The sequence below is a fragment of the Apaloderma vittatum genome, unplaced genomic scaffold, assembly GCF_000703405.1.
Source record: "Apaloderma vittatum isolate BGI_N311 unplaced genomic scaffold, ASM70340v1 scaffold3480, whole genome shotgun sequence".
In the NCBI taxonomy this organism is placed as follows: Eukaryota; Metazoa; Chordata; class Aves; order Trogoniformes; family Trogonidae; genus Apaloderma; species Apaloderma vittatum.
Window position 1 is genome coordinate 83719 of NW_009696028.1, and position 26093 is coordinate 109811.

Sequence of the window (26093 nt, forward strand, 5' to 3'; positions counted from 1 at the left end):
GGCTGAAGAGTGAATCCATGGCTTGACCGAGTGGAAGATATCGGAAGAAAAGTTACTAATTCTTCCTGAAAACTCAAAGGCTGGACATCTTAAAAACAACAGAAGAAAACAGAGCTATTTTTCGTCCCTCATTCTGTTCCCAATCTGATGCACTGTATGTGTAAAACATATTTGAACACTCCCTCACTTTCCATCCAGGAAATCCATCAGTGGCCTCAGGACATTATCAGCATCTTGTGCAACTGTGTTTCTGGCATTAGCAGCAACGTTTCCTGTCCCTTTCACTTGGCAGAGGATATCAGACATTTGCTTGACACACTCATCAATACGACTCTGAAAACTGAACAGGTAGGAGAGAGAAAAAAACCAAGGTTATCAGTGGCAGAGATCTCAGCTTAATAAAATATAGCAAGTCCATAAACCAGGTATTCAGCTACACAATCTTCCTTCCCAAAATTTGCTGCTCATTTTTTTAGTGTATTGTTACCAATGACGACGCTATCCAGTTCCTGATGCCCATCATCCACAGACAGCCACCATCTCTGGACACGAGAGACAATCACATTTGAGAAGAGGTTCTTCATTCGGATTGCAAAACAGTATGATCCTTTGCTGCTATCAAGAAAGACTGCACCCAAGACTGCACCCAGTAGTCCATCAGCAGTAATCCAGTTATGACGCATCATAAGATAAGCCATTAAAATAATAAAGATAGTCTCGAGGCAGGCACTGACTGAAACAAGTCCACTGCCATACAGTCCATGCTACATTGAAGTGCCAAAAAGGGATGTGGAGCTCAGCTGTGCGACGAGCAGTGTCACTGTAATAAAGTGACACGCAAGGCATTAAGTTACAGTCTCTCTTCAAGCTCTTAGTTTTATGAGGATGTTCAAACTTAAATAATACAATGGTTGAAAATGATGAATAGATCAACATAGTAGTCAACATATCAGCTCTGAGAATAAGGAAAAATGCTTTGACATTTAAAAGAACAGTAACTAACAACAGGCATTACAAGTGACATTTAGCTACCCACTAATGGCACAGAGGTTTGAAAGCAGGAAGAGAAGCCAGTGCACGGAGACAGGGTAAAGATTTAAGAGCAGGTACACAGGTTTGGAAGTCAGCTTTATATCTGCACACGTGGCCTGGATTGTTCAGTCTTGAAAAGAGAAGACTTTGGGGGGACCTAAGAGCTGCCTTCCTATACCTGAAGGGCACCTACAGGAAGGCTGAGGAGGGACTTTTTACAAGAGTGTCCACTGATAGGACAAGGGGAAATAGGTTTAAGTTGAAGGAGAATAGATTTAGATTAGATCTTAGGAAGAAAGTCTTCAGTACGAGGGTGGCAAGTTTCTGGAATAAATCGCCCAGAGATGATGTTGCTGCCCCCTCCCTGGAGGTGTTCAAGGGCAGGTTGGACAGAGCCTTGAGTAGCCTGATCTAGTTGAGAGGCGTCCCTGCCCATGACAGGGAGGTTGGACTAGATGATCTCTAAGGTCCCTTCCAGCCTAGGCCCTTCTATGATTCTGCTGTGTGACCCACCTGGGACACGTGGGTGCCAGCACACAACCCCACTGCCCCGTGGCTCTCACCTTCCTTCTCCATCCTGCACCTCCTCCCTCTCCCGCACTGCCACCTCCAGCCTCACCACCCCTCTTGCTCATTTCTATCCTGCCCTTCACTGGAGCGATCCCAGAGAACAGTTCCAGAGCTGTCTCTCCATGCAGACTCCACGTCCACTTTCCCCATTTCTAGTGGAAAGCAGCTTGCAGCACTCAGTTGTGGCTACAATGACAGCTTAACCAGAGACGTAACTCACGGCAAATAAAATAGTATCAAGAATTTCCTGTACTGGTGACATTTCCTGTTCTGTTACAGGCTAATCTCACCCCACAGTTCTCCAAAATACTGCACCAACTGCTTCAAGATGTTGTAAACACCCAGCCAGGGGACAAAAAAAAACCAGTACCCCTCAAAAGACAAAAATTTACGTGAGGACAATTTTTTGAACAATTATGAAAAATGATGAATCAGTTACTGTGGCAACAGGTTCACCACACCAAGCTCGTGTGGATGTACAGCTTAACAGGAGCTCTGGGCAGCAGCAAGCTGAAAGACAACTTCACCTATGCCGTCATACAGGGCGTTCTGCTCCCTAATTGCCACAGGAATTCCCCCTTTCACTCCTACAGCCTCCAAGAACAAAACACCAGCTAGGTGAAGTATAAACCTCCCAACGCTCCTTTTCTCCATGACATCTTTTAAAGCAGAAAATAGTTCTGTGTCCAGACATAATCCTCTCAGCATGAACGTGGTGAGGCTCTCTGGATGTGTGCTGCTTTCCCAGCAGGTGCCTTTATCTCAGACAGATGAAGAAAAGTTAAGATCTGCAGCATCAGGTGTGCACAGTGTTGTGGGAGCAACTGTTTACTGGGTCTGCACAGAATATTGTGGATATCTATCTTACCTCCCACATTTACATCCTGCTTATAAACAATAAACTGCAGCTTTGCTTTCCATTCCCTATTACCGGTAAGGAGCAAAGCATCTGAGCCATCTGACTGGCTAAATCTCTTGCTGGCACATCTCTCTAGAACACTCTCTGCTATGTATGCTGCTACTGAATAATCTCTTTAACTCATATTTTCAAATGTCAGGATTGTACCCTCATTGTCTTGTGGCAGCAACACCATGGAGACAGGTTTCAGATAGCAAAATTCACCCCTTAATTATGATTTCTCACTTGTCCTCTATTTAATTAAGAACCTTATCAATTCAATTCAGTTACAGTTTGAATCTCTCCACTTATGCTATAGCATCCATTACTGGCAATAGGAACTCCTCACTTATCTTCCCACTCTGTGTGCTGAAATCCTAACAGTCTCTGACAAATCCCACCATGGTTTTTTTGGTCATAAACACTGCAGATCTGTAGACCACAAGTTGGTACAATTTGCTTTATGCCACTAGCCTGTTTTATCTGTTCACGTCTCCATTAATCTTGTTATAATACACAACATGAAATTAATGGGGTTTATCAGGAGAAGTGGTTGTTTTTGAAGATCAGTTAGGAGCCCTGTATTTCTAGGTTTTGCTTAACCAACATATTTTATAGTTCACTACAGAATTATTACGAAGTCAAGCACGTTGTTATCCTCAGGTAAATGGTAACATGATTTGCAATAAAACTTAATTGCTAACAATTACTCTGGCAATACTTTATAGAGTTCCTCCCCTTGAAACACTAGAAAACACCATTCATGGCAATATTAGAACAAGTCAATCTCAAATTCTAAGCCTGTTTCCTTCTTACTTCAATATTCATTTAACAATCAGAAATCAGTCAGCTGTTTCACACATTTAGAGCAGAACATTTAAACAACAATATTGCTTCACAAACACTAAGCTGGAAACTGCTTTCTGAGCAATAAAGGAGCAGGCAATTCTGTTACTGACAAGTACTACTTACAGAAAAAAATCACTCTATGTAATTCAAATACATTTCACAGTTGAGAGATCTCAGTGTTATATTTCTAAGCAGAGCAATATAGGAAAGAGAGACTTTAAAAAACATTTTTCACTTCTTTAGATGGTCCCAGTACTTGAAAGACCATGACTTTACGATGAAAAAGAAAAATATGAAACAGCTGACATTAGTTTCTTTTCTCTTCTTAAACCTGGCTGAATAAGATTAGACAAAAAGAAAGGAATGCTTCAAGGACAGGGACCTTATTATACTCACCTGTTGCCAAACACAGCACTGAGCTCATCCAAAACATTGTTCAGCTTCACCTGGAGCTCTTTGAGATGGTCACTTGCTTCTGCATCCAACTGCGGGTGAAAAGAAGAGCACTTAGCTTGAACCCAGAGGGCAGTCTGCTGTCCTTCACAGCACTCCTCCGCACTGCTGAGGCTACTCTTAACAGCCAGGTGAACTATCATCACTGGACTTTGGCAGCCAGGATGCTCCCCTCTGCTGCTTGCTGCTGGTACAGAAGCTGTGAAATCATCAACAAGTATTTGTCTAAGCACCAGGAAGTGGCTTCCCCAGGCTCCTATAACCTTTGATAACTTTCCTGGTATTTGCAAAGTTGAGAAAAAGTGAATGTGAGCAGCCTGTGACCTACAGAGTAAGCAGCATGAGAAATCATCAAGCACTGTGCATCACCTTGGGCTCATGGGTCATTTCACTCCTCTAAGTTTAGAAGGAGAAAAGGCGTTTCAGATTGGATGTTACCAACTTGTGCATTTCTCCATGGATGGTCTTGAAAGATGCTGTTTCACCTTCCACTCTGCTGTCAAGTATTCACATTGAAAATTGACCCAACCACTGCTTTCAGAAGACTGGACTCCAGCTATTTCGAAAATCTGGCCACAGAATCACAGCAGGAACTGTTGTGCGCTGATCACTTTCGGAAAGTCTAGTTTCAAGCTATGTGTATTGTGCACAGGTAGATATACTCTCACACGAAGGCAGACAGCTTTTCATATGCAACTGTTCAGAGGAGACTTCACAAAGCACACAAAAAAAGAGCACCTCAAGCACTTCACAGACACTGCTGACAAGCTGGCACATGCTGTAGGGAAGTGCTTGTTCCATTATTATCAGCCCAAAGCCACCTGTGTTTACACTCAACAGTGCCCTGTGTTTCAGCTGGAGTCATTCCTGCAGCCTGGAAAGAGCTACTCCTGAGCAACCTACCTGCATGTATGCATAACAACACGTTGCTTTGCGATCACTTCCTCTGAAAAATTAACCTGCAAAACAGACTGGCTTTCATATGCAGGCAGGCAAGCTGCCTGTAAAACAAAAACCTCCCAGAAATGTTTGCATTCAGCATTCAGAGCTTCAGCCCTTACCTCTAAGTTAGAGCATTTATTTACAAATGGAATGAGCCAGATGCCAGTGCAGTGGTTAAAAATCAGATTAGATTTTTACAGTATATCCACACATGCAGCTACACAGGATTTGAACATGACAGGAGTTCCCACTCCTCTGTTCAGTGCTGAAGTCCCTCTTTGTATTACCCAGCATCTGTCAGAGAAAGTCAAGCCTTAGGGGACTTGGAATCTGGTTCATTTTCCTGTTGTAAACTGGCATGGAAAACTGACTCTATTAGGCATTCGAACCTGTGCTAATGAAACTCCTGGATTAGAATTTTAAAAATAATTTTAAAATCCTAAGCAAATTATTATTACTTAAGGCTTATAACTTCAGGAATTGCTAGCTCTGATTATTTTTCCTTTAATAAAGTGAATTTTTATTCCTATTACCTTTATAACTCCCTTGCTCTGTGAAGGCAAAAGGAAACTAATATCATGCCAATCAGCAGTCATTCTAGCCAAGCCTGTAGGTAACAAAACAAAACCAGAATCTGCTGGTGGTGGTTTGTCTTGCCCTTATATTAATCTTTGCCTTCTCCTACTCTGTGAAGGAGCAATGAGTCTGGTTTGCTATCTACCATTAACAGCACTCAACAGTTCTCTCATTTTGGCCATTTCTAGTAATTCTGAGCCAGGACCAGTTCATGACTCTTCAAAACACTTCAAGCAACTGCTTCTCCAGTTGAAAAAAAAAAAAATAAAGCCAGGAGAATTTGGCACATGACACTTATTCCTCACTATTTACTTCCTCATAAGCTACCAGATACATGTGTCACGGGTCCAGATGATGTCTGAGGTCAGAATCAACAATTTACTGCCCATGAACCATGCAATTAACACCTTGTTTTACAGTGAGGTGACATGGAGAGCTTGCCAACTAGCTCTAACCTTCTCCTTGCTTTTGTACTTGTTCACTACAAACTGCTCTTCCTGGGAGCAGAAGAAATGCTGATTGCTAGCCCTGTACCACAAGAAGAGACTGCTCAAACAATGCTTTGTCGAGGGGATGAGCTCCATTATCTGAGGCAAGTAACTTCCTCTCCTCTAGAACATCAGCTCACAGCCCTCTGGGTGCAACCAGCAGGAGAGCTGCCCAGATTTAATTCTGAGATGTCCAGCATTACACCTGGGAAGCCAAATGCTGGCTCAGTATCCACCAAGTCCTCTGCCACCCTAGAAAAGCTATTGTCTTCTGAGTCACTGCTGTTACAGAAGGAGGAGTGCACATAGTCCACATAACACATAACTGACCATTAATGCTCAGGTATTGGCACAACTTTGGCTTGAAAAGTACTTTCAGGGAATTACTCGAGTGTTATTTAAGTCCACTAGGAAGGTGTTGGTAGGTGCGTACTACTAAATAACACATTAGCTACACAGTCCCTGGAGCATGTGGTATAACTGCAAAATATTCTCTACCTATATGGTGAGGCACTGATAACAGCACTCAGATGAAACAGCGTTCTGCTGCTGTTGCTCATTCAGTGAATTCCAAGCACATCGGCTATCACTGATAGCAGGAAATGTTACTTGGACTGCATGATAAATCTGGCTGGTAAAGTAAAGCAGAAAGCACTGTTAGGCAGTTGAGCCACTGCCATATGACACATCCAGAAAATTCCTATCTGAAGTTGGAGCTCAGCAGGCTTATGATCTCCATTCTCTGAGGGTATTTGAGATGACTCAGAGGAAGAAAGCTAATGAAAAGTTCTCTGTGCAAAACATGGGACAGTGCAGTGGCTTCTGATATCTGAGCAAGTGCTCCAGTTCCAGTGGAAACAATGGGAGGAGCAGCCATAGGTGTGTGGTCGAGACTGAATGTGCTCTACACAGAATGGAGGTGCATGTGAAAAGAGAAGAAGTAACCCTATATTTACACGTCAGGGAAGAAAGCAAGGCCCTGTTAATGTCCTGCAAAGACCTGGGAGACCTGACACTTCAGAGAACTGGGGCCTTGAAGTCTCAACCAGGCACTTTCAGGGCTGGAATATCACATTCTCTTGCTAATCTGAATGTTGGCATTTACAGCACAGTGTTATAGTGTAGGTTGATCCACTTCTCTCATGGATGAAATAAACTCATTTGCCTGATGGGCTTCTAAGTTTTCCAAGAGATGTCATTAGTTCTTTGGTTTCTACATACACTGAAGCATGAGTGACCAAAATGGGAAGGCTCTTCTGAAGGAGAAACACAGCTCTTTCCTCTTAGAAGGTCAAAGGTGTTATTCAATTCACATCTTAAAGCCTGAGAACGTGCAAAATTGCCAGGTCTGATGTGACATATCAGCAGCTAGAGAATTTTGCCCTGCTATTCTATTTTAGCTTCATGCAAGTTAGAGAGTTCACGTTGCTCCAGGTTGAAGTTGCTGATTTTTGTTCTGCCTCCCTCTACCAGGCCCTGGCAGCTCCTCTCTGCAGAGGTGACTGTGAAGCAGGGAGCTCAACAGATCCAGTCTCCCTTTAGGGACTCACTTTCACTTCATTTCCACACATCTTCCTGCTTTCCTATAAGACTGCGTGCTGGATTTGTGTCTTGGTTTTTTGGTAGCGGCAGAGGGGCTATAAGGGTGGCTCCTTGCAAAGCTTCCAGAGTCTCTCCCAGCCCAAGTTAGTCAGACCCACCTCTGGCCAAGGCCACACCAGTCAGCGCCTCTGCAATCAGTGTATCTAAGAGGGAAAAGACGTTGTGCAACTTCCTATTTCTTTTGTGTTGGGGAGCTCTTAGTTTTGTGAAGGAAATGGGAGGTGAGGCGAGCAACCACGTGGTTGCCAATGTCAGTGAGGAAGGATGGGGAGAAGGGCACCAGAGCAGAGATTTCTCTGAGGCCCACGGTGAGATGGCAGGATGAGACCCTGCAGACCAAGCAGATTAACAGTGGTGAAGGATCCAGGGTGCAGCAGCCCATGGAGGGGACTGTACTCAAAAGTGTGCTGCAACCCCAAGGGAAGTCTGTGCTGAAGCAGTCCATCACTGGGAGGAGTGCAGTCCCTGGGAGGGACCCACACTGGAGCAATCCAGGAAGAACTGTGACCAAGTAGAAAGGACTCACGTTGGAGAAATTCGAGGAGGACTGTCTCCTGTTAGAGGGACATTATGTTTGAGCAGGAGAAGACCGTGAGTTGCCCTCTCCTTGAGAAGGAAGGATTGCTATGGACAACATGTAATGCCCAGACTGCATCGCCAGGAAGAAGGGAGGAGTGGGGGGAAGATGTGTTTAAGATCTGATTGTATTTATTTTTGTACATTCCTACTCTGATCTAATTGATTGGTAAACTGGTGGTGGTTCTGTGGTTTAAATTAAACTGATATATTTTTCCCCAAGTCTACGCTGGTTTTTGCCATTGCCACGAGTTGTGAGTGAGCCCTCCTTGTCCTCAGTCTTGATCCTCACACTTTTTGTTGACTTTTCATCTCCTCACCCCTAAATGACAGCAGTAGGAGTGAGCAAATGGCTGAATGGTTCTTTGTTGCCAGTTGGGTGGGCTCAAACCACGACAGATTCATAAGTAAGGAACCTAGAGCGCTGAATTCACAGCTGCCAGCTTCCCAAATACAAGAGTGGCCTTAACTACGGCACATGGGATACTAAACAGGAGCAAACAGTAGATACCCTAAATTCTTTGATAACATTCTTATCAAGACTTGGTTGCTTTTAAGCTGTCCTGCAATTTTTTACTTGAGTGGTTAATTTAGGATTTAAAATGGGGGGTAACTCTTTCTGAGCATTAAGAGGAGAGTTTCCTGAAGCATTAATTGTACAGATTAGCTTGAAACTGAAGGCATGAAAATTGTATGATGACAATCTGCTGCTGCTCAGCAGCTAATTCTTTGGGTTCCCTAGGCAGTACTTGTCCCTGATACTTACCTCAGACGACGGGGAAATAAAAAGTGCAGAAATGTTTTAAACTAGGCTTCCACAGCACATCTAGATTCTGGCAGTGGGTAATGCAGTACAGCACCTTTTAATTTCAGTGCTGTGAGTTCCTAACTCATGAAAAGCTAAGCAAAATAATGGATTACAAAGAGCCATCTCTCTCAAGGAAAATGAGAAAGGTTTACTCTGGTGTCAGGGATAGTGCACAGAGAAGGCTGAAGTCTGCAGGAAAATTGCAGAGGACATAGAAAACGCAGGTCACATTAGGTTTTACTGTGTAATAAATGAATAATAAAATAAATGGGGACACGTTCAGGCAAACACTAGCAATGAATCTATATAGCTCACTTTAGCACAGAGCTAACTTACAATCTCTGTTCTGTAGGTATAGTGGAGGTGATTCACAGGAATCAAAAGTTTCAAAAGGTATCTATGCACCAAATTTCTATCCAGGACTCACTCCCCAATTTCACTCTTCATTATGATTTTAATGCTGCCACTCCATAAACGCTGCCTTTCCAAAGCATGTTCAGGGATGTCTGAGAATGCCTCTGAGTCACAATGAAGCTGTTTTGATCCAATGAGATCAACACAGCTCAGAAGGGAAATAAAAGTATTAATTATAAATCCTAAAAAATCATTCAAGATACTTCTTTCTATGTGTGCATCATGTATGTGTGTGTGTATTTATACATGCCTTGAGATCTCAAGCACATACTCAAGAGATTGCCTCCACACAAAGCTCTCTAAAGCTCTGCTGCTGTCCTCACTGTTTCTCAATGTTCACAGACCACATGACATTAACACAACAAACCCAGAAATGCTGGGCAATTTTTATGCTATTTAGTGCCTTCTGATGGTAAAGAGTAAGAGAGGGGCAAAGCCACCACTCCTCATTTGAGAGGGGGTAGAGGGGGAAGGCAGGCACTCTATCAAGGAGCCCAGTCTTGAGAAAGAGTAGTAGGCAAGCACTTCTGTTCCCTGTTAGGCCATTACACTGCAGAGTCACTGTGGTGAGCCCTGTCCCTTCATTTCCCTTGCTGCCAATAGGGAATAAGTGATACGGATTTCCGCAGGAGTGTTTTGGACCTGCTGGCAAAGAGCACTAAGTTGCAGCAGTATCTCAAAGGTTTTCAGAGCTGTGCAATGCTACATCTACAGCTGTGGATGGATGGGGATCTGTGAATCAGAAGCAGATGAAGCCACAAGCACACGTTCACTGAAACCAGTCCCCACGGTACGGCTTCACACACGGTATATCTGGCATACCTGTCACAGGAACAACAGAATATTTGATAACTAATCCTTAACACCACCTTTGAGAAAACAAAAAGGTGAACAGTTCAAAGCAACCAGGATGTACCATTATGCTACTTTCAAACTCCCCCAGGGAAGCAGTTCCTTTTTAGGTAGAGCAGTAAGGATAATGCTTACTGTTGTCATGTATAGATGAATATACATCAAATCTGCCACAGAAAGTAAGAACTACCCTTCCTGAAGGAGAGGGTAAAACCTCATAGATGAATTGAGAGGTGTCCCTGCTCATGGATTAGATGATCTCTAAGGTCCCTTCCAATCTAAGCCATTCTATGATTCCATGATTTGCAGCAACATATTTGCATACATGTTCGATTTTCAAAGCTGTTGTCTCATCAGTTGTTACTCACTAGGCACTAATCAGACAAGTGACTACTCAAACTACGACAAGACCTTGTTTACTCTAGCAAAACAGAGGATCTGACAGGTTTCAAGTCAAGAAGCAAAGTACTAAATAGTCACCAAGAGGGAAACCCCTGGGGATAGCAAATAATGCAGGCACCTAACACAACACTATTTATTTCTGGTGATCAGCAGCAGCCTAATGAAGTGGACAAGTGGCATTTGAAAAGAAAACAAAAAAATAACTTAAAAAAAAAAGTTTCCTAGCATGTTTGCCACATTTCTTCCTGTGTGTTTTATTGCTCACAGTCTGGGTTTCTTTCCCCTTTTCTTTGTTTTGATTCCACGGTACAGGGGAAACAGTGGATTTTCTACCTCTCCTACACCTCCTGAGGAAGGTTTTAATAAAGGGCAGAATGCAGAAAAGATGTCTAGGCTAGGAAAAGTAGCCATCAATCTTAATAAATACTGCTTTCCTCCCCTTGTTTAAGACAGTATCAGGTGATTATTTTCCATCTGAAATAGAGGGAAACCTACTTAAAGGCCATAACTATAGAAAATAGTAACAAACTAATTCCTCAATGGAAATTACATGCACACAGATTAAAACTTCACAAATCACTTCAAAAACATTTCATCACAAGTTTATTTTTTCCTGAGAAAGTAGCATTTAGCCACCACTGCTATGACAGCTAGGAACATATAATGCTAGTTCTTGAAGTAGGGCTAAGAAAGTAGGACTGTTGAGATCACTTGCGAAAGAATAACAGCAGATTTTTGCCACTTCATAGAATTCTGCCACTGAGCACAAGAAAGATTTGAAACAGCAGTACAGGCAAAAATTGAGCTTCCCATCAGCAAAGCTAACTTTCCTCTTGGCATACAGGTCATAGCACAGGCTCTACCACAACTTAGCCAAAGAAAATGCACTTAGGCTTTGAAAAGAATTTTTTCCTAACATCAGCATCAGCAGCCTTTTCTTCATCTTCCTGAATCTTGAAAAGCAATGAAAAAAAGAAGAGAAAAAAAAAAGATACATGGATTATGTCAGAGCAGAAACAGTGATCTGAGGGAGGAAAATCTTATTTCTGTAAAAATGGCCATCTCAGAACCAATGGACACATCTGAGTATCCAATAAAGCGTAAGTACCAGACTCTAACTTGCATGTCTGCAATATATTAGATATTGGACATTTAGTGAAAAGGTACTGTCCCACATTTATATGCCATGGAAAATGCTTCAATGTCAGCAGTTCTCAGACCTATCTGTCTGTCTTCAGAGCTGAGAAACCATCAACCATGCCCACATCCAGCCCACACGAGCACTGTATATGCAAATTTTTCTTCCCTTCTCCATGCTATTCAGTGCTTCAAAATGTTTGCTCCTGCACATTTTATGAGAAATTTACTTGAAAATTCTTCAGGCATGGCTGTCTCCTCACACTTACTAGAGTGGCAGGTGTCATGGGGCTCTCCTTATGACTGCAGTCTTCAGGAACCAGTATCATGAAAATAAACTAGTAACTGCAGTAGGAAAGGGTAACACTCAGTCTCACAGTGCACTTACCTCTTTACCACCCATGGCTTCAAACATCTTCTCTAGTTGCACCCTCAGTTGTTGGATGTTATTCATCAGGATGCAGGGCTGAAGGGACAAAAGCAGATGCCTGTTATTGCTCAGGACAGCAACACATTTTCACCAGTGGTACAATCTGTGCCTCAACCCCCTTTCGCAGGTACCAACAGATCTGAGACTCAAATAAGAGGTAGGGCACACAGAGATTTCAGGACCCAACAAAAGACAAGCCGCGTCAATGGGATGGTCAGTTCCAGATACTGTACCAGACCTCTTGTATTTTCCTCCTCAGCTTTATCACAAACAAAACAAATTGTCAAGAAATCAGTGTCAGGACAAGGCCCAACCATCTGCAGCTCATGCCATACCCTTTTAAGAGTCCAAGCTGTGCCACTTTCAGCCTCTTAAGGTGGCAATGCAGCACCATGAAGAGTGTACATCCCAGGTCACAAGGGGAACTGCTAGTCAAAGCTGCAGTCAGAGACACATCTGGGTATTGCCAGGAAAAGTCCAAGAGCAACAGCCAAGGGCAGCCTGAGGAATAGACTCTGCCCCATTATAGGTGAGGTGGAGAGCAAAACCACTGTGGGACAGACCCAGGGTTAAAAAATGTAAGGCGTTGTTTTATTTAACCCACAGAATTTTACTGAATTCAGGATTAAACAGCAAGATAATTAGATGGAGACAACACTAAACCAAGAGTGCTGCTGAGTACCAGATCTATGGGCAATCTGCCCAATTTCATTTTTTTTTAAAATCACCTCTGTGACACACAAGGCAGACAGGCAGAGTGGAAGTCAATTTGCAGGCGACGTGGCAACCTCCAAGCCCTGCAGCTTACCTCCAGGAGCTACATTTATTTTATGGCCAAATGGGAATTCAATCTGCAAAAGCATATGAATGATGATAAAAACAATACTGAAAATACTTACACTGTCAACATGGGCAGGTGTAACCTGAGAAAGTTGGTATCATTAAGATAATTATGTGATTCCTTGGGGCAGGAGAAGCTCAGCATGACTCACCAGTTTCTCCTTGGAACAGTAGGACTGGAAGCTTTTGGAGAGGATGTCAGCATACTGCATCAGCACTTTCCCAATAGTCTGTGTAGACAAAATGTGAATACTGTTACACATCCTCTATCACTGCAAGAGAACTCCAGGAAATAATTTTTTTTTAAAAAAAATCATGCTGTTTTGCATCCCACTAAGGGAAGATAAACAGTTGCATGTTGAGGGTATTACCTTAGCAAACCTCCTATTATAATGAGCAACAATGACAGGGTCTGGACACTCCAGCTTCTTAATGATCTCAAAGCTCTGATTGAGCTGCGTGAAGACGTCCACCACTGAGCAAGAGAATAGAGCATGCTCGGATGTTTGCTGAAACTAAAACAGAAGTACAAAAAGTCATTCTTAGACAGAAGGATCTGAAATACACCCATTTCATGGGTGACTCCATCATCTGTCTTGTTGGAGGCAGAGCAACTTTATCAAAACACACATCTTCCTCAGATTACTCAAAAGCTTTCTAAAAGGCCCAGAGGAGCTAAAAAGACAGTTCTGTTGGGTTATAAGTTTACTGTACTTCACCAACTATAGCATGACATGCACCAAGAAAATGCAGCATGGTGCAAAGACCCTTAATGAAACACATTGCCTGCCAGTTAATGAGGAAATGAAGAGAGACTAAAGAGCTTTTTTTATTTTTTTTCTTAAAATTTAGATATTAAAGAGATATTAGCATCACAGACTACAGTGCCAACAGTCATTGAACAAATGGGAATACTCAGCAAATTAAGAATAAGATTACTCTGTCAGTGGATTAAGGTCACGTTCTCACTGCATGATTAAGTACATGCAAAATGCCTTATATTTCAACTACCTCTCACAGAGAGATAAGAGATCACTAAGCCATTGGCTGATAGATTAATAGCAGCAGAACAGAACAGACCTAAATGAATGATATCCACCTTGCTATTAAACAGTTCTCTGTGACCTGTAAAAAAAGTCTCAAAATAAATGAGTTTCCCAGTTGTTTAGCAAGCAAAAAGGGCTGTAAGACAGTTGACTTTACAGTGGTGATGTTTAGTTCTGGGAACTGAAAGATGTAACACCAAGTCCTCCACTTAAGAGTGACCTACATACCCCATCTTTTTTATCTCTCTCCAGAGCACCATGCAGGAATTCTAAGGAAACATCTTCATTTTCATCCAGCCACTGCATCACAAACTGCTCAAACCACCTGCAGGAGGGACAGGAGACATGGTAAGTTACAGCAAGAAATAAGAGTATCCCAGTGAGACTCATTTCAGCCAGCATTGTGAAAGCTTGCCACTGTTAGATGTCTGAATGGTGTTACCTGTGTGTACAGCCAGAGTTCCCAAAAATACACCCACCTGTACACAAGGTACTGGTGATCAGGGCCTGTACCAACACTTGGGCTGAACCAGAACACAGCCAGGCCCAGCCTCTGCAGACTCTTGGTCCTGAGCCAGTTTTGTTTTTCTCTCCTCTCTTTCCTCTTCCTTTGGTACTTTCCCCTTTTCTCCCCTTAATCACCACCTTTAACTTCTCATCATCTCGGACAACTTTGTCTCTTCTTTGTCTTTCACCCACGTGCCAGACAGGGCAAGGGAGACCTCCAAACGCACTATCCCTGCACACGCAGTCCTGTGTCCATCTGGGTGTAACACCTTTCCTGTGAGAGCTGCAGATGAGTATAAAGGGAGGGAAAGAAGTGCCTGTTTTAAAGGGCTCTTCATCCACTTAATCTGCAGATACAGACATTATTTCCAGAGTGCCAGGAGAGAGAATTAAGGCTGGAAGTTTTCTCCACTTGAATTCTGCTCTCCTTTTCCCCAAGCCTTCTCTAGGACACCCTCCCATTTCTACGGGCTGCTCATCTCACTGTGAAGATGCTTCAGTAAGACTTGTGGAGACAGTAGGGCTTGTAGGAAGCTGGCCAAGCCCTGTAAGCAGCTCTTCATTGTCTTCTTTTAAATAAGCACAAACTTAGTTCATTTTAGCCTTTGGACCAATAGTCTTGGAGCATGGTCAAGCCCTCAGAACAGGTAGGTCCTAGAAGCAGGACAGTAAAGTTTGTCTCTGCTCCTTCTCCTCACTTAGGAGGATAAGCTGAAGCAGCCACTGCTGTATCTCAGGGAGATGCTTTACACCATGTGGTGTCTGGAGCTACCTCCCGCATTGAACAGAAGGCTTCTGCACAACCCCACCTTGGCCAAATAAACAAAGTGAGACGTGGCTTCAGTGGTGGTCATCCCGCTGTTCCCTGCTCTGTGGGACATATTCACGTAGTACAAAAGGGGAGGCATTGTCTGTGCTGAAGTAACAACATAGTACTTACAGCTTTATTTAAATGTCTGTCTAGGATGTGTAGTGTGCAAGAGCCAATCCATTGCAGCTGAAGGAAATCTTAAATTCAAATATTATTAAACAGCATTCACAAATAAGCAAAAAAAGTGCCCATGTGTGATTTCAGTCCATACAAAAGAGTATTATATGAGCTTCACAGAATACAGCCCCCTCTAAACAGGCAGCTGTGTTCATAAAGACTGTGCTAATTATGGGTTGAGTTGCAAAGAACATGAAAGCATGTGCCAGACATGAGAGGCAGATCAAGAGCAAATTCACAGACAGAGCATACCAGATAGCCTCAAATACTCCCTACACTTTGAAATATAAAGCACATCAATGCTGATATTGAAAATTGTAACTGACGCAGTGTTAAATGCCAGCAGCAACCTGTCCGCGCAGCCTTCCTTAATACAGACAGCAGCAGTGGAACATCGAGACAGACATACAGACTTGCTGCATTCTGGAAAAACTCCTTTTGAATAGCACCTTGGGCTCCTAAAAGTCAATGTATTTTGGAGTCCATTGTAAGTTTTTCGAGCCTTCAACATTTTGTTTTAAACTACAATAGCATATTTTAAAGCAACAGCTTAAGCCTTCAGAGAGAATTCAAGGAGACTTCACAAGGAAGCAAGCACACACGTCCTCAACATGCTTCACAGTTTCCAGGCTGCAAGTTGCTGACAGCCTCACGCGTCACAGGCCCATGTACAGAGAGGACTACTTGTCCAGATGACACAATTTTCACTCCTACAGCTAAAGCAACTTGCTGATTATCAAGCACCCTTAGTTACTGCACCACACTCATAGGAAATGGCCGATCACTGTTGAGAACGGTCACTGCCCTCTTTCATGGCTATCATGTGTTGATATACAAAATCAAGTGCATAGGTATCTGGCTGTCTTAGCAAATTTTCTAAACAAAGATGGCACGGAGAAAAGTACTGCTGAGTGGCTGGTGGTGGTGTGTTTGCTCACCCTTTCATTAAAAAAAGCATTACCTCCAGAAAGAGGTTTAATATGGATGTTTTAGTGCAAGGTGAATCACTTAGTACAGGAAATCCTGTAACTACATTTGCAAAGCCAGACTCAACTTTTTCCTTTATTGGCTGGCAGGAAAACACAGGAGTTATAAATCATCTATAAATATTTCCAGTCCCTGGGCACATTCAGAAACAAAATGTGTTCTGAGCTGTAACACAAACTTAGAGTTACCTTAGGCCAAATACCTGTTGCAGTGTTTTACTATGAGGTCCTGGGCTGCTGAGCAAATGAGAATTACAAAGGCAATATATCTAAAATGATATTCAAAATCAGCTAGCACAGAAACTAACAAAAAAATTAATCAGATTTCACGCAGAAATAGCTTCAAAATGCTGTTATATGGCAAAAAACTTCTCGTCTGCTTCAATTATTGATCTAGATGCAAACGCTATAATGACTCATGGACCAGCACACAAGGCAGGTGCTGCTTCAGAGACATTCTGTGCTTGCAGGGGTCAGGACAGCCCAACTTGAGACAGCACAGACAACCTCTCCAAGCGACATTTGCACAGAATACGCTTCGGTTCTGCCTGCCAGGAAAGCAAGTGGTGCTTTTTGACTAATTGAAAGCTTACCTCTCTTGGTTGCACTACAGCAATGTAACACAAAGGGCTCGAGTTTCAGCTTGGCCGTGAGCCTGGTTCCTGTGGTCTCAGACTTTACAGGGGAACTAATCTTGCTAATTTGCTGTGTTGATGCATGTGGGTACCCAATGAACATCCTGTGGGCCTTGAGAAGTGCAGAGGCAAGAAGATAGGCAAGGCTTCAAAGAGTAAAAGAATAAACACCACGTTTGATGAAGTGAGCCAGAATAAGAAGACAGGATTTCAAAAGAAGGAATGCCTTCCTCCACTAGAGAAGAGGTACTCTCCAGTACAGCTAATACTACCTGAATACCAACATAAGTATTAAAACCAAACATAGAGCCCTTCCTGACGCATCTAAAAGGCTAGAGTTTTTCAGAAACTGACACTACACAGATTTTAGCTGGCAGTTAAAATGTGAAGAGAGGAAGTTTTGAAGATCTGCTCCCAGCTATGTTGCTACTTCCGTTTCAGAAACTGCTGATGAATTTTGAAAAATAAAGGGAGTATAAAAACTTCAGCTTCAATACTTTGGAGTCTTCACTTTACTCAATCATATATCAAGGCTATCAGAAAAGTAGTTTCTTATAGTTCCAACACAAAAAGTAAGTTTGTGGATAGTCTTTTATCTGTCAAGAAGATAGACAGCTCAGCTGTTCTCTGGACAGCAGCAATTCAGTTTCACCTCAAGAGTTTACTGATACGCAAAGCTGATGTGTGAACTCCTTTGTTTAAGGAAGTTTCAAGACTAGAAATACTTGTGAAGAAGAAAAGCAAAGGATGAGAGCACACTGCTGTAGTTGATACCAAGGGGATATTTCATGACAGGTGGAGGTTATGGTTGAAATAAACATCAAGTATGTCTGACAATGTGGCTACTGTATAAAAATACAAGAGTGAAGTAACAAAGCCAATGGTTGAAAATGCACAAGCACTGAAGCTCTACCAGAAAGGCCTACAAAGCAGAACTGTCTGCAAGACCGCAGAAGGAAACTTGTGCCTCATTATCCTGATTACACAGGAGAAAAAAGAGAGATTAAGAATATCTCATAGCTTGCCTGAGATTGCACTGACTCAGAGGTACAGCAAAGAGAATGGGGCTTCCGAGATTGTCACTCCAGCACCAAATTCACTGAGTTAATGCCTCTCGCTGACTTGATTTGTTCAGCAAGGCCATAGTCCAAGCCCAGCAATCATTCTAACTGCCTCTGGTCTTATTAGTATGCAGCTAGCACCAGGCTTGAGGGACTGTGTGCACCACAGGATGGGAAGAGAATTCAAAATGCCAAATCGGGAACACAATCCAAGCAAGATTATTTTGTTTCAAGAGGGGCAAGTGCAAAGTACTGCGTTTAGACAGCAGTAAGCAGTCACATACAGGGTGGGAAGGACATCTAGGTAGGACACACTGTTGAGGGTGCCTGGGGGCTGGATTGTGGCCCACTGAGAGCGTCACTAGTCAACTATATCACTGAAGAAAAACACCAAACACAAGAGACTGCTATCAACCCACCATGTGAGAGCAGCAGCAGCACTGCCTGCAAGGCAATGCAAGGTCTAGATGAAACATCAGTATGTAAGTCTGAGTGTTGTTGTATGTCCAGACACCGAGAAGCTGGAGGGAGGAAAGTAAATCTCACTTACAAGGAAAGCTGGAAACAAATGGGAACGAGCAGAAGATTGAGAAGGGACATGAGAAAAAGCATTTTTCTCTTGTAAACCAGGAACCATTTGTTCTCCATGACTAGGCTCATATAACAAGCTCAAACAGAAGCAAGAAAGATTTGGAGGGGGAAAAAGGTGAGCGTGCTAAACCCCAAAACCCAATGCAGAGGTAGCAGGGTTAATGCTACGCCAAATGTGGGATGTGAACTACAGTATTCTCTCTAGGTTGCTCAGACAACTTTTTGGGCTCATAAACTTCTTTTAAAGTTAAATGAAAGTTACCAACCACTGCTCAGAGCTTAAGAGCAGCGGCATCTTTACTCACAAATCCCGTTCTGCATGTATACCTATGACAGCCATACACCCACATACAGACACATACAGCACATACAGATAAAGCTGTACCTATTAACATAAGAATGTAAGTATATGTAATAATTTACCAAGCAGGCATAAAGTGGCTTCAAGAAGGTCCATGCCATTGATAAAGCTTTTGAGATCTTGGAACATACCATACAATAAGGGATTGAATTGTGTCAGGGACAGTGGCACAGAACACCAGAGGGGACAAACGTGTACATAAACACAGAAAATCAGGAGTGAAGAAGTGGTGTATCATGAAGGCAGCTCCAGGAGAACCAAATGACTACGCTCAAGGTAGCACAAGGAGACAGATACTGGGGATTTACTACAGGAGATGTAACACACTCACGCTGGATATTCAGGCACTTTTCCCTTGAAGGCAGGCAGATCACGAACATATTCATTGTACAGCCACTTGACTTTGAAGTGTAAATTCATATAGTCTGCACTTTTACACAGTCTGTGTTTCTCATGCTCTGTAAGGAAGAAAAAAAAAAAAGCAGTTAGGTCTAAATTTACCACTGCATAGGCACAGGAGGGTCTTATAAAGCATGTCCGCAGTATGCAATGGTTTTGAGGATGAAGCACCTACAGAGCCACCAAATCTTCATGACACAGCATTTTAGCATCAGGCAGGCGTTCCTGGTGGTTGACTACTGGAGGTCTGGAGTTTATTTCTGCATCTCAGATTAATACTCCAATTTGTTAATGGCTGCTTGGCTGTCAAAGCAGTAAAAACAGAGCAATCTCTTCTGGCTTTTCCATTTAACATACGACAGTCCAGATTTCATCTTTGCAGGAAACAAGTCAAGGAGAGAGAATCTGTTCATTCTTGGATATAAACAAAGGCAATACCAACATGTTACATACACTACAGCCCCTCAGTGATAAAAGTGGAAAGCATCAAGCTCTTTAGAGTCTGACAGCGTGAATCACAAGCAAATTCAAACAAGCTGCACAGGAGCTGGAGCCGTCCCTGATCCTTAGTTTGGAGAAGCTCGTGACACTTCTCTTTCAGAAGGCAATCATTTTTTTATTTGTACTGTCTTCCTGACCACAGTCCACTGAAGTGATTCACAGATATCTACCTGCTGCAGAGCCTCTTCCTCCTGCCAGGCTGCACTATGCTTTTGTACCAAGGCTATGTTATGACAATCCAGTTCCTCCATGTATAACACACATGCTTCCACAACAGGACCATTCCCACACAACCATGCTGCTAAAGCACTTGCCCTAGTCAGACCTACATGTCTCCAGATATCATCTCCCAAGACCACTGCTCCTCTTTCTCTCTCACGATTAAAGTATGCTCTGTGTCTTTGCCCAAGCCCTTCACACCCTACGTCCACGCTAACATCTTTCAGCAGTTGACTCCCATCCCCGATCGGCCCACAATCCTTGTTTTTAAACTGCTTGTTAAGTTCTTCCAAAAGCATCTCAACGTTTTTTCCCAAGCCACCCCACATATGCTTACACAGGCAGCTCCCCTTCTACTGCACTGCTTTTATTCAAAATCCTTGGTGAAAAGAATAAAATTCATTCCTTTTTCATGATGGTAAGAGGACTCAGTAGGCAGCTTTTGCCTGGACTGCGATGCTGAACTATCATCAGCTGATCAATTCTCCACCACCGCTCCCTGGTGCTGTCTGTCCGTACCCATCACTTTCTTCTGCCAAGCTTCAGCAGCATGAACACACATTGTGCCAGGCTTCTTTGTTCATTCTCGCACCACAGCAAGCTGCTAGTCCATGACTACAGCCTGAGATATGAGAGTAAAACACAACATGATCCTGACTTAAGACTCAGGTGTTGTTTCTTTTTCCCCAAATTTGACTTTAGATGCACTTTCCTACATTTTATGTGGTTACACCGTTATTGATCTAACTTTCCAATGGCATCTCTGTGGACATGTAGACAGGGTGCAACTATTGTCAAAAAGTGGAAGTCTTTCCCTTAACTTTGAATGGTTTTAATACACGACTTCTGTACAAGCATCCAGTACCTGGACAGATACATGCAAACATGAGCAATACACACTATGGCTATTCATCAGTAGAAAACACATCTTAATAACATAAAATGGCTTTCTAATAAGTTACTTTACAGATACTCTAAGCTTATCCTGCAGAATCATAATCTACTTTCATGTAAGCATGAATTCTTGCAGCTATTTCAAAACATTAAGAAATATTCGCACCTTTCCTGAAGCTTAAAAAGAAAGAAAAGGCCAAATAAAGAAAAAGTAAAGAAAGGTCAAATAAATTATGAATTTTCCAACTGGAAACACAAAACCGACGAATTTTTCATGCATAACTATTTCATAAGCCTTATCAACTCTCAAGGAGTGGAACACACCAGCAAGTTGCTTGCAGATTTCTGTAACAGTGTAATACAGATTTCCTACAATTCACATGTAGCAGATCCACAGAGATATAATCCTGGGGAAAAAGAAACTAAAACCAAATCAGAAACCCTACCTTTGTTTTAAATAAATTAAAATGTTCAATATCTGAGAGGCATAGTCTCTAGGAGTGACAGTTTGAGGAACAAATTACTTTACATGTGTACTATGTCACATCTACAATGATCCACTACTCTTCACAGTGAATTCGCTTATTGGAGCCGAAGAAAGTCCATTCCTGTTTCACATTAATAAATCTAGTATCTTTCTTGAGTACTAAGGAAGTATGAGTACACTCAGTGTCTGAATTGCTGACCTCCCTTCAAGAACAACTGCAGAGGAAAATGCAAAGCTCTCTCTGCAGATCTAAAACTGGAAACAAACACAGCAATAACTGTGCCTGCTTAGCTCTCTGAGAGAGGGAGGAAATCAATGGACAATTATAACTTCATTAACTGTGATGTGCACTGCCATCCAGGTGCTGTTCCGACATGGGGAACAGTTTCCTGCAGAAGGAAGGTCTGACTTGGAAGTAAAAAAGACTCTAATCAGATTCAAAATTAAGTAGTGCCCTAAAAGCAAGTAATTCTAGCCTTTTTCTGGTTTCTAGGACATATAAAACACTACTAAGTTGCAGAAGAGGAAGACACAAAGCAGCCACAGAAGCAGAAGCCCAAGGACTGCTACCAGGACTACCTACCCATCTAAGTAGTAAAGGAGAGGCTTGACACGAATGGGATAACACTACGGGAAAGTAAAAGAAAGGAGATCTTACCACCATAAAAGAGAACTTTACGTATGCGAAAGAAAGGTGGGGCTTGTGACAGAGAAAAGACAAAAGTGAACCATAACCACTCAAACGCACCAAAGAAAGTCAACAAAGCCCCCAAACCCCCTCAGCCCAACAGCTGGTACAATCTGCTTTCTCCCTTCAATGCACCCTGCATTGTTTTGATCAGCTGCTTTATTTTGCAGAAGGAAATGTTTAGGAGAACTTGAATGTGGCATAGAAAAGCATCCACTAGAGGTATACTTTGAAGCCCCATTTTAGAATAAGGGAAGAGCATGGCATGGCAGCCATCAGTCTTAGCACATTTCTGTTCTGCTTTATCACCTGATGGCTTTTAAAAGCTTAGTGGCAGCAACAGTCCAAGAGTGCACAGACATTTCCAAGTAGCTGCTGTGTTTTACCCTGAAAAGAGTGCAGAGTTCCGTAAGTCTCTCATTTCCAAGTAGCTGCTGTGTTTTACCTCGAAAAGAGTGCAGAGTTCTGTAAGTCTCTCACGCTTCCTCAGCAGATTTCACCTGCAGTCTCCTCCAGAGAAGAGCTTTTAGGGTCACTGAGGCCATATTATTAAGGCATTAATAGAGAACTGCTTCCTAGCAGCACACTTTCTAGTGTCATGCCCAGTTCTATTTTTCAGGCAGAGAATCGGACTTCTACCATATCCTAATCTGTGGATTTCCTTCTTAATTGTCAGCCTACTTTTCATGGGTTAGTTTCTACCAAATAATGCTGAATTTCTGCAAAGAAATTCCAATAGGTACTGAGGCTAGTAAAGCATTAACACTTTAGACAGCTGGCATCTGTGCGTGCATCTGATTCCCCTTCCCCCTATTAGAAGTGATAATGTGGCAGAATGATTTATTTCAATCCTGTCCACCAAGCCTACTCAGTTTCTCTTCCCATCAGAGATGCTTCCAATTTGCAGCTCTCCTAACGTATCCAAAAGAAGATGAAACATTGCTGTCAAGGAAGACATTGATTTTCCATTACTGTCTTTTAATGCCTTTCTAGTAAAGAAAGGAAGACATTGATTTTCCATTACTGTCTTTTAATGCCTTTCTAGTAAAGAAAGAGCAGGAGCCCTGTTTGCTTGGGGTGTTTGTGCTTTCTGGCACATGGAGGTTTCAAAGGAGATGGTGAGAAAACCAGTAACTGCAGTTACCAGTAGGCTGACAAGGAGGCGATGTCCAGCTGCTGAGCACTGATCAGCACCCCTGAGGTGGAGCTAGCTGTGTGACTTAGAAAAATCATTCTCTACACTACAGTGCCTCCAGGGTAGCATGATCTTGCCAGCCAAGCCCAGGTCACACAACACATCGATCCCATCTGTTTTACTCTTGTGTTGATGGGGAACAAGGGACACTTTTCAGTGCCTCACCCTGTGCTGCTCTCACCAGTAAGGAGGGAAGGGTCAGGTCTGCTCTTCATGGTGCCCTGAGCTTTTGATGGAGAGAAAACAAAACAAGCAGGGCAGATCCTGGAGCTTTTGCTCTGTCTCAGAAGCTGAGTCTCCTTAGGGGAGATGAAGGCAAAGTCAGCCCTGCAGTGCACTTGCCTTCCACCAGTCAAACACACTGCTGCCATGACTGTTGCTACCAGCTGCTGAACACATTTGAAATAGAAAAAAGGCATTTCATTTTCTTGATTTGAACATTTTACACATTAGCAATCTAACTCTTCAGAAGGTGCCCAAAGGACACATGCTGCAGCATCCATAGGCTAGCGAGGCTTTAGGTTCTGAAGGCGCTAAGCCCTGTATTCTAGGTATAAATTAGGATTCATATGTTGCCCTGCACAGGCTGCATAGTGTACAAGGGCATAAGCTCCATCTGAGAGAGGTACAGTTAGCTGCCAGCCATGGGGATAAAGCAGAACTCACACAGCCAAGCAGTGCTCTCTAACTCAGAGAAGCCATCTCCCACCTGAGCCTCCCAACCCTCTTCCACACTGCATACTGGAGAGCAATGTCAAAGCATCAGGCTGGAAGGAGGGCCAGTTTCACGCAGCCACACTTGCACTCTTTCTACACCAAACTCATTCCAGGACTTCTAAGCTAGAAGAAAATCTACTGTTACCGCAGAGTGAAAAGGCCAGAGACCCTCAAGTGTCCCTTCAGCCAGGAGGAAGCAGTAGAGTCACACGTGAACTGGAGCTCTGACTTCTGCAGTTACTTTTCACCAGACACTATCAGCATCTTAATGCCTGGGACTCAGCAAAAGTACTATTGCCCAGAACTGCTCAGAATATGGGGTACCATCAAAAAAACAACCGGAGTGACTATGTGGAACAGGAGTCTCCTTACAGCACATACCCTCCAATTCTGCAGCATTGGTTACGGTCTTTCAAGTTTTCTTTGCAGATCTGCTCATCACTGGCATAGAACTACAGGACACTAAAGCTAATATTAGCAACTACACCCAAAGCGCTAAAACTATGAGTAATGTTTGAAAGTCTTTTGCATACTCACAGCTACAAACTCTACTAAGGAGCATGAACTTACCGCTTTGTGAGGTGAATGAGCTCATGTTATCTAGAACTTTACAAACAAAACATAAGGGTAAACACCATGAAGAAAGTTAGAAGAAAATTAGAAGCAAGTGTTATAGTCTGGGGTCATGTGCACATATCTCCACAAAATAGACTAGCTTTTGTTGCAAAGCTCCTGATGCACAGAGATCTTGAGGGACACCAGAAATGTAACCAGCGATTACACCATAACTGGCAAGAAAAGAATACGAAACTCTTGGTGTAGTTAAAATGGTAGAGAAATTAGTAACACAAATGAGGGATGACAGAGCCAAGAGCTGAGGACAGCAAAGCTAATAATCATCCTTCACATCACTTAATCTGTTTCCTTTAATCCTTTTTTTCCCACATTTTTAAAAAATGCAGCAAGTCAATCCAATCATCAGTATTTAAAATACATGGAGTAGGACCTGTAAGCAAATTATTGCAGAGCTTGTTCTAAAGTTTCTGGAGAGCAAAGCAGTGAGGAATCACGCTTGCCTCTAACAGAATTCTGCACCCTGAGGATCTCTTTGATATACATTTGGGTGAGCAGCACACCAACACAGACTCGATCATTGTTCAGTCCTTCTGTAGGACTTGCGCAGTAAAAGTACAAACACATGCACCGTGCAGTTTTTTCAGTTTTCATTCAAAAAACACTCTTTTTGTCAACTTTTCTAACCAAGTATTTTGAAGAGGGATGGTCTTGCAGCAAGTATTTACTAAGCACTGATGAACTCCTGAGTGGAAAAATTATGCCAGTCCTTGACTTAAGAAGCCACAAGTGACCAGAAGGTCAGGAAATTCTAAAATAAGCCCACATTCACCAGGGTGAGAAGGAACATGGTATGAGATGTGAACAGAGAAAACGTGGGAGGTAGAGTTAACCAGGGCACTGGCAATCAAACAGAGCCATTTAAAAGAAGAAAAAAAGTTTAGTCAACATCATGTCCCTTTTGAAAGTCGAATTCACTCAACCAACCAGTTAACCTTTTTGCAGCTGCATTTTGGATGTGGCAAGGGAACGGAACCTTTGGAAAGTCAGCAACTACACCTGTAGAGATTCAGTTCTCACGGCTGCTGATAAAGAAGAAAGAAGATCTGCACTCTCAGTACATAGAAGAGCAAACTGCATTAAAATTCCTGAGGGTGATCACACAGGGGTAAATAAGGACAAGATGGAAAAGGGAGCCCAAGTGGTTTGCAGGAGCACACAGTTTCTAGCGAAAGTGAACACGGAGTTATCACAGTTGCCTTATCTCTAACACTTGAAGAAGTAGTGACAGACAAAATAAAAGAAAATCGTCAATATAGCAGGTTTCAGTCCTTCCAAGTGTCTGCTCTTAAATCAACACAATCTCGCAAAACAAA

General features: G+C 42.7%; 1 protein-coding gene across 1 annotated transcript in view; it reads right to left on the reverse strand.

Moving 5' to 3' along the window:
- LOC104276754 (protein unc-13 homolog B) overlaps positions 1-26093 on the reverse strand; it is an 85574-nt gene that overhangs the window by 22110 nt on the left and 37371 nt on the right. Inside the window, exons 16-22 of the mRNA XM_009873182.1 lie at positions 19376-19502; positions 14144-14240; positions 13241-13384; positions 13022-13099; positions 11988-12065; positions 3746-3834; positions 188-340 (exon numbers count right to left, since the gene is read on the reverse strand). Coding sequence (XP_009871484.1) covers positions 188-340; positions 3746-3834; positions 11988-12065; positions 13022-13099; positions 13241-13384; positions 14144-14240; positions 19376-19502 — 766 coding nt within the window. The remainder of the gene's footprint in view (positions 1-187; positions 341-3745; positions 3835-11987; positions 12066-13021; positions 13100-13240; positions 13385-14143; positions 14241-19375; positions 19503-26093) is intronic.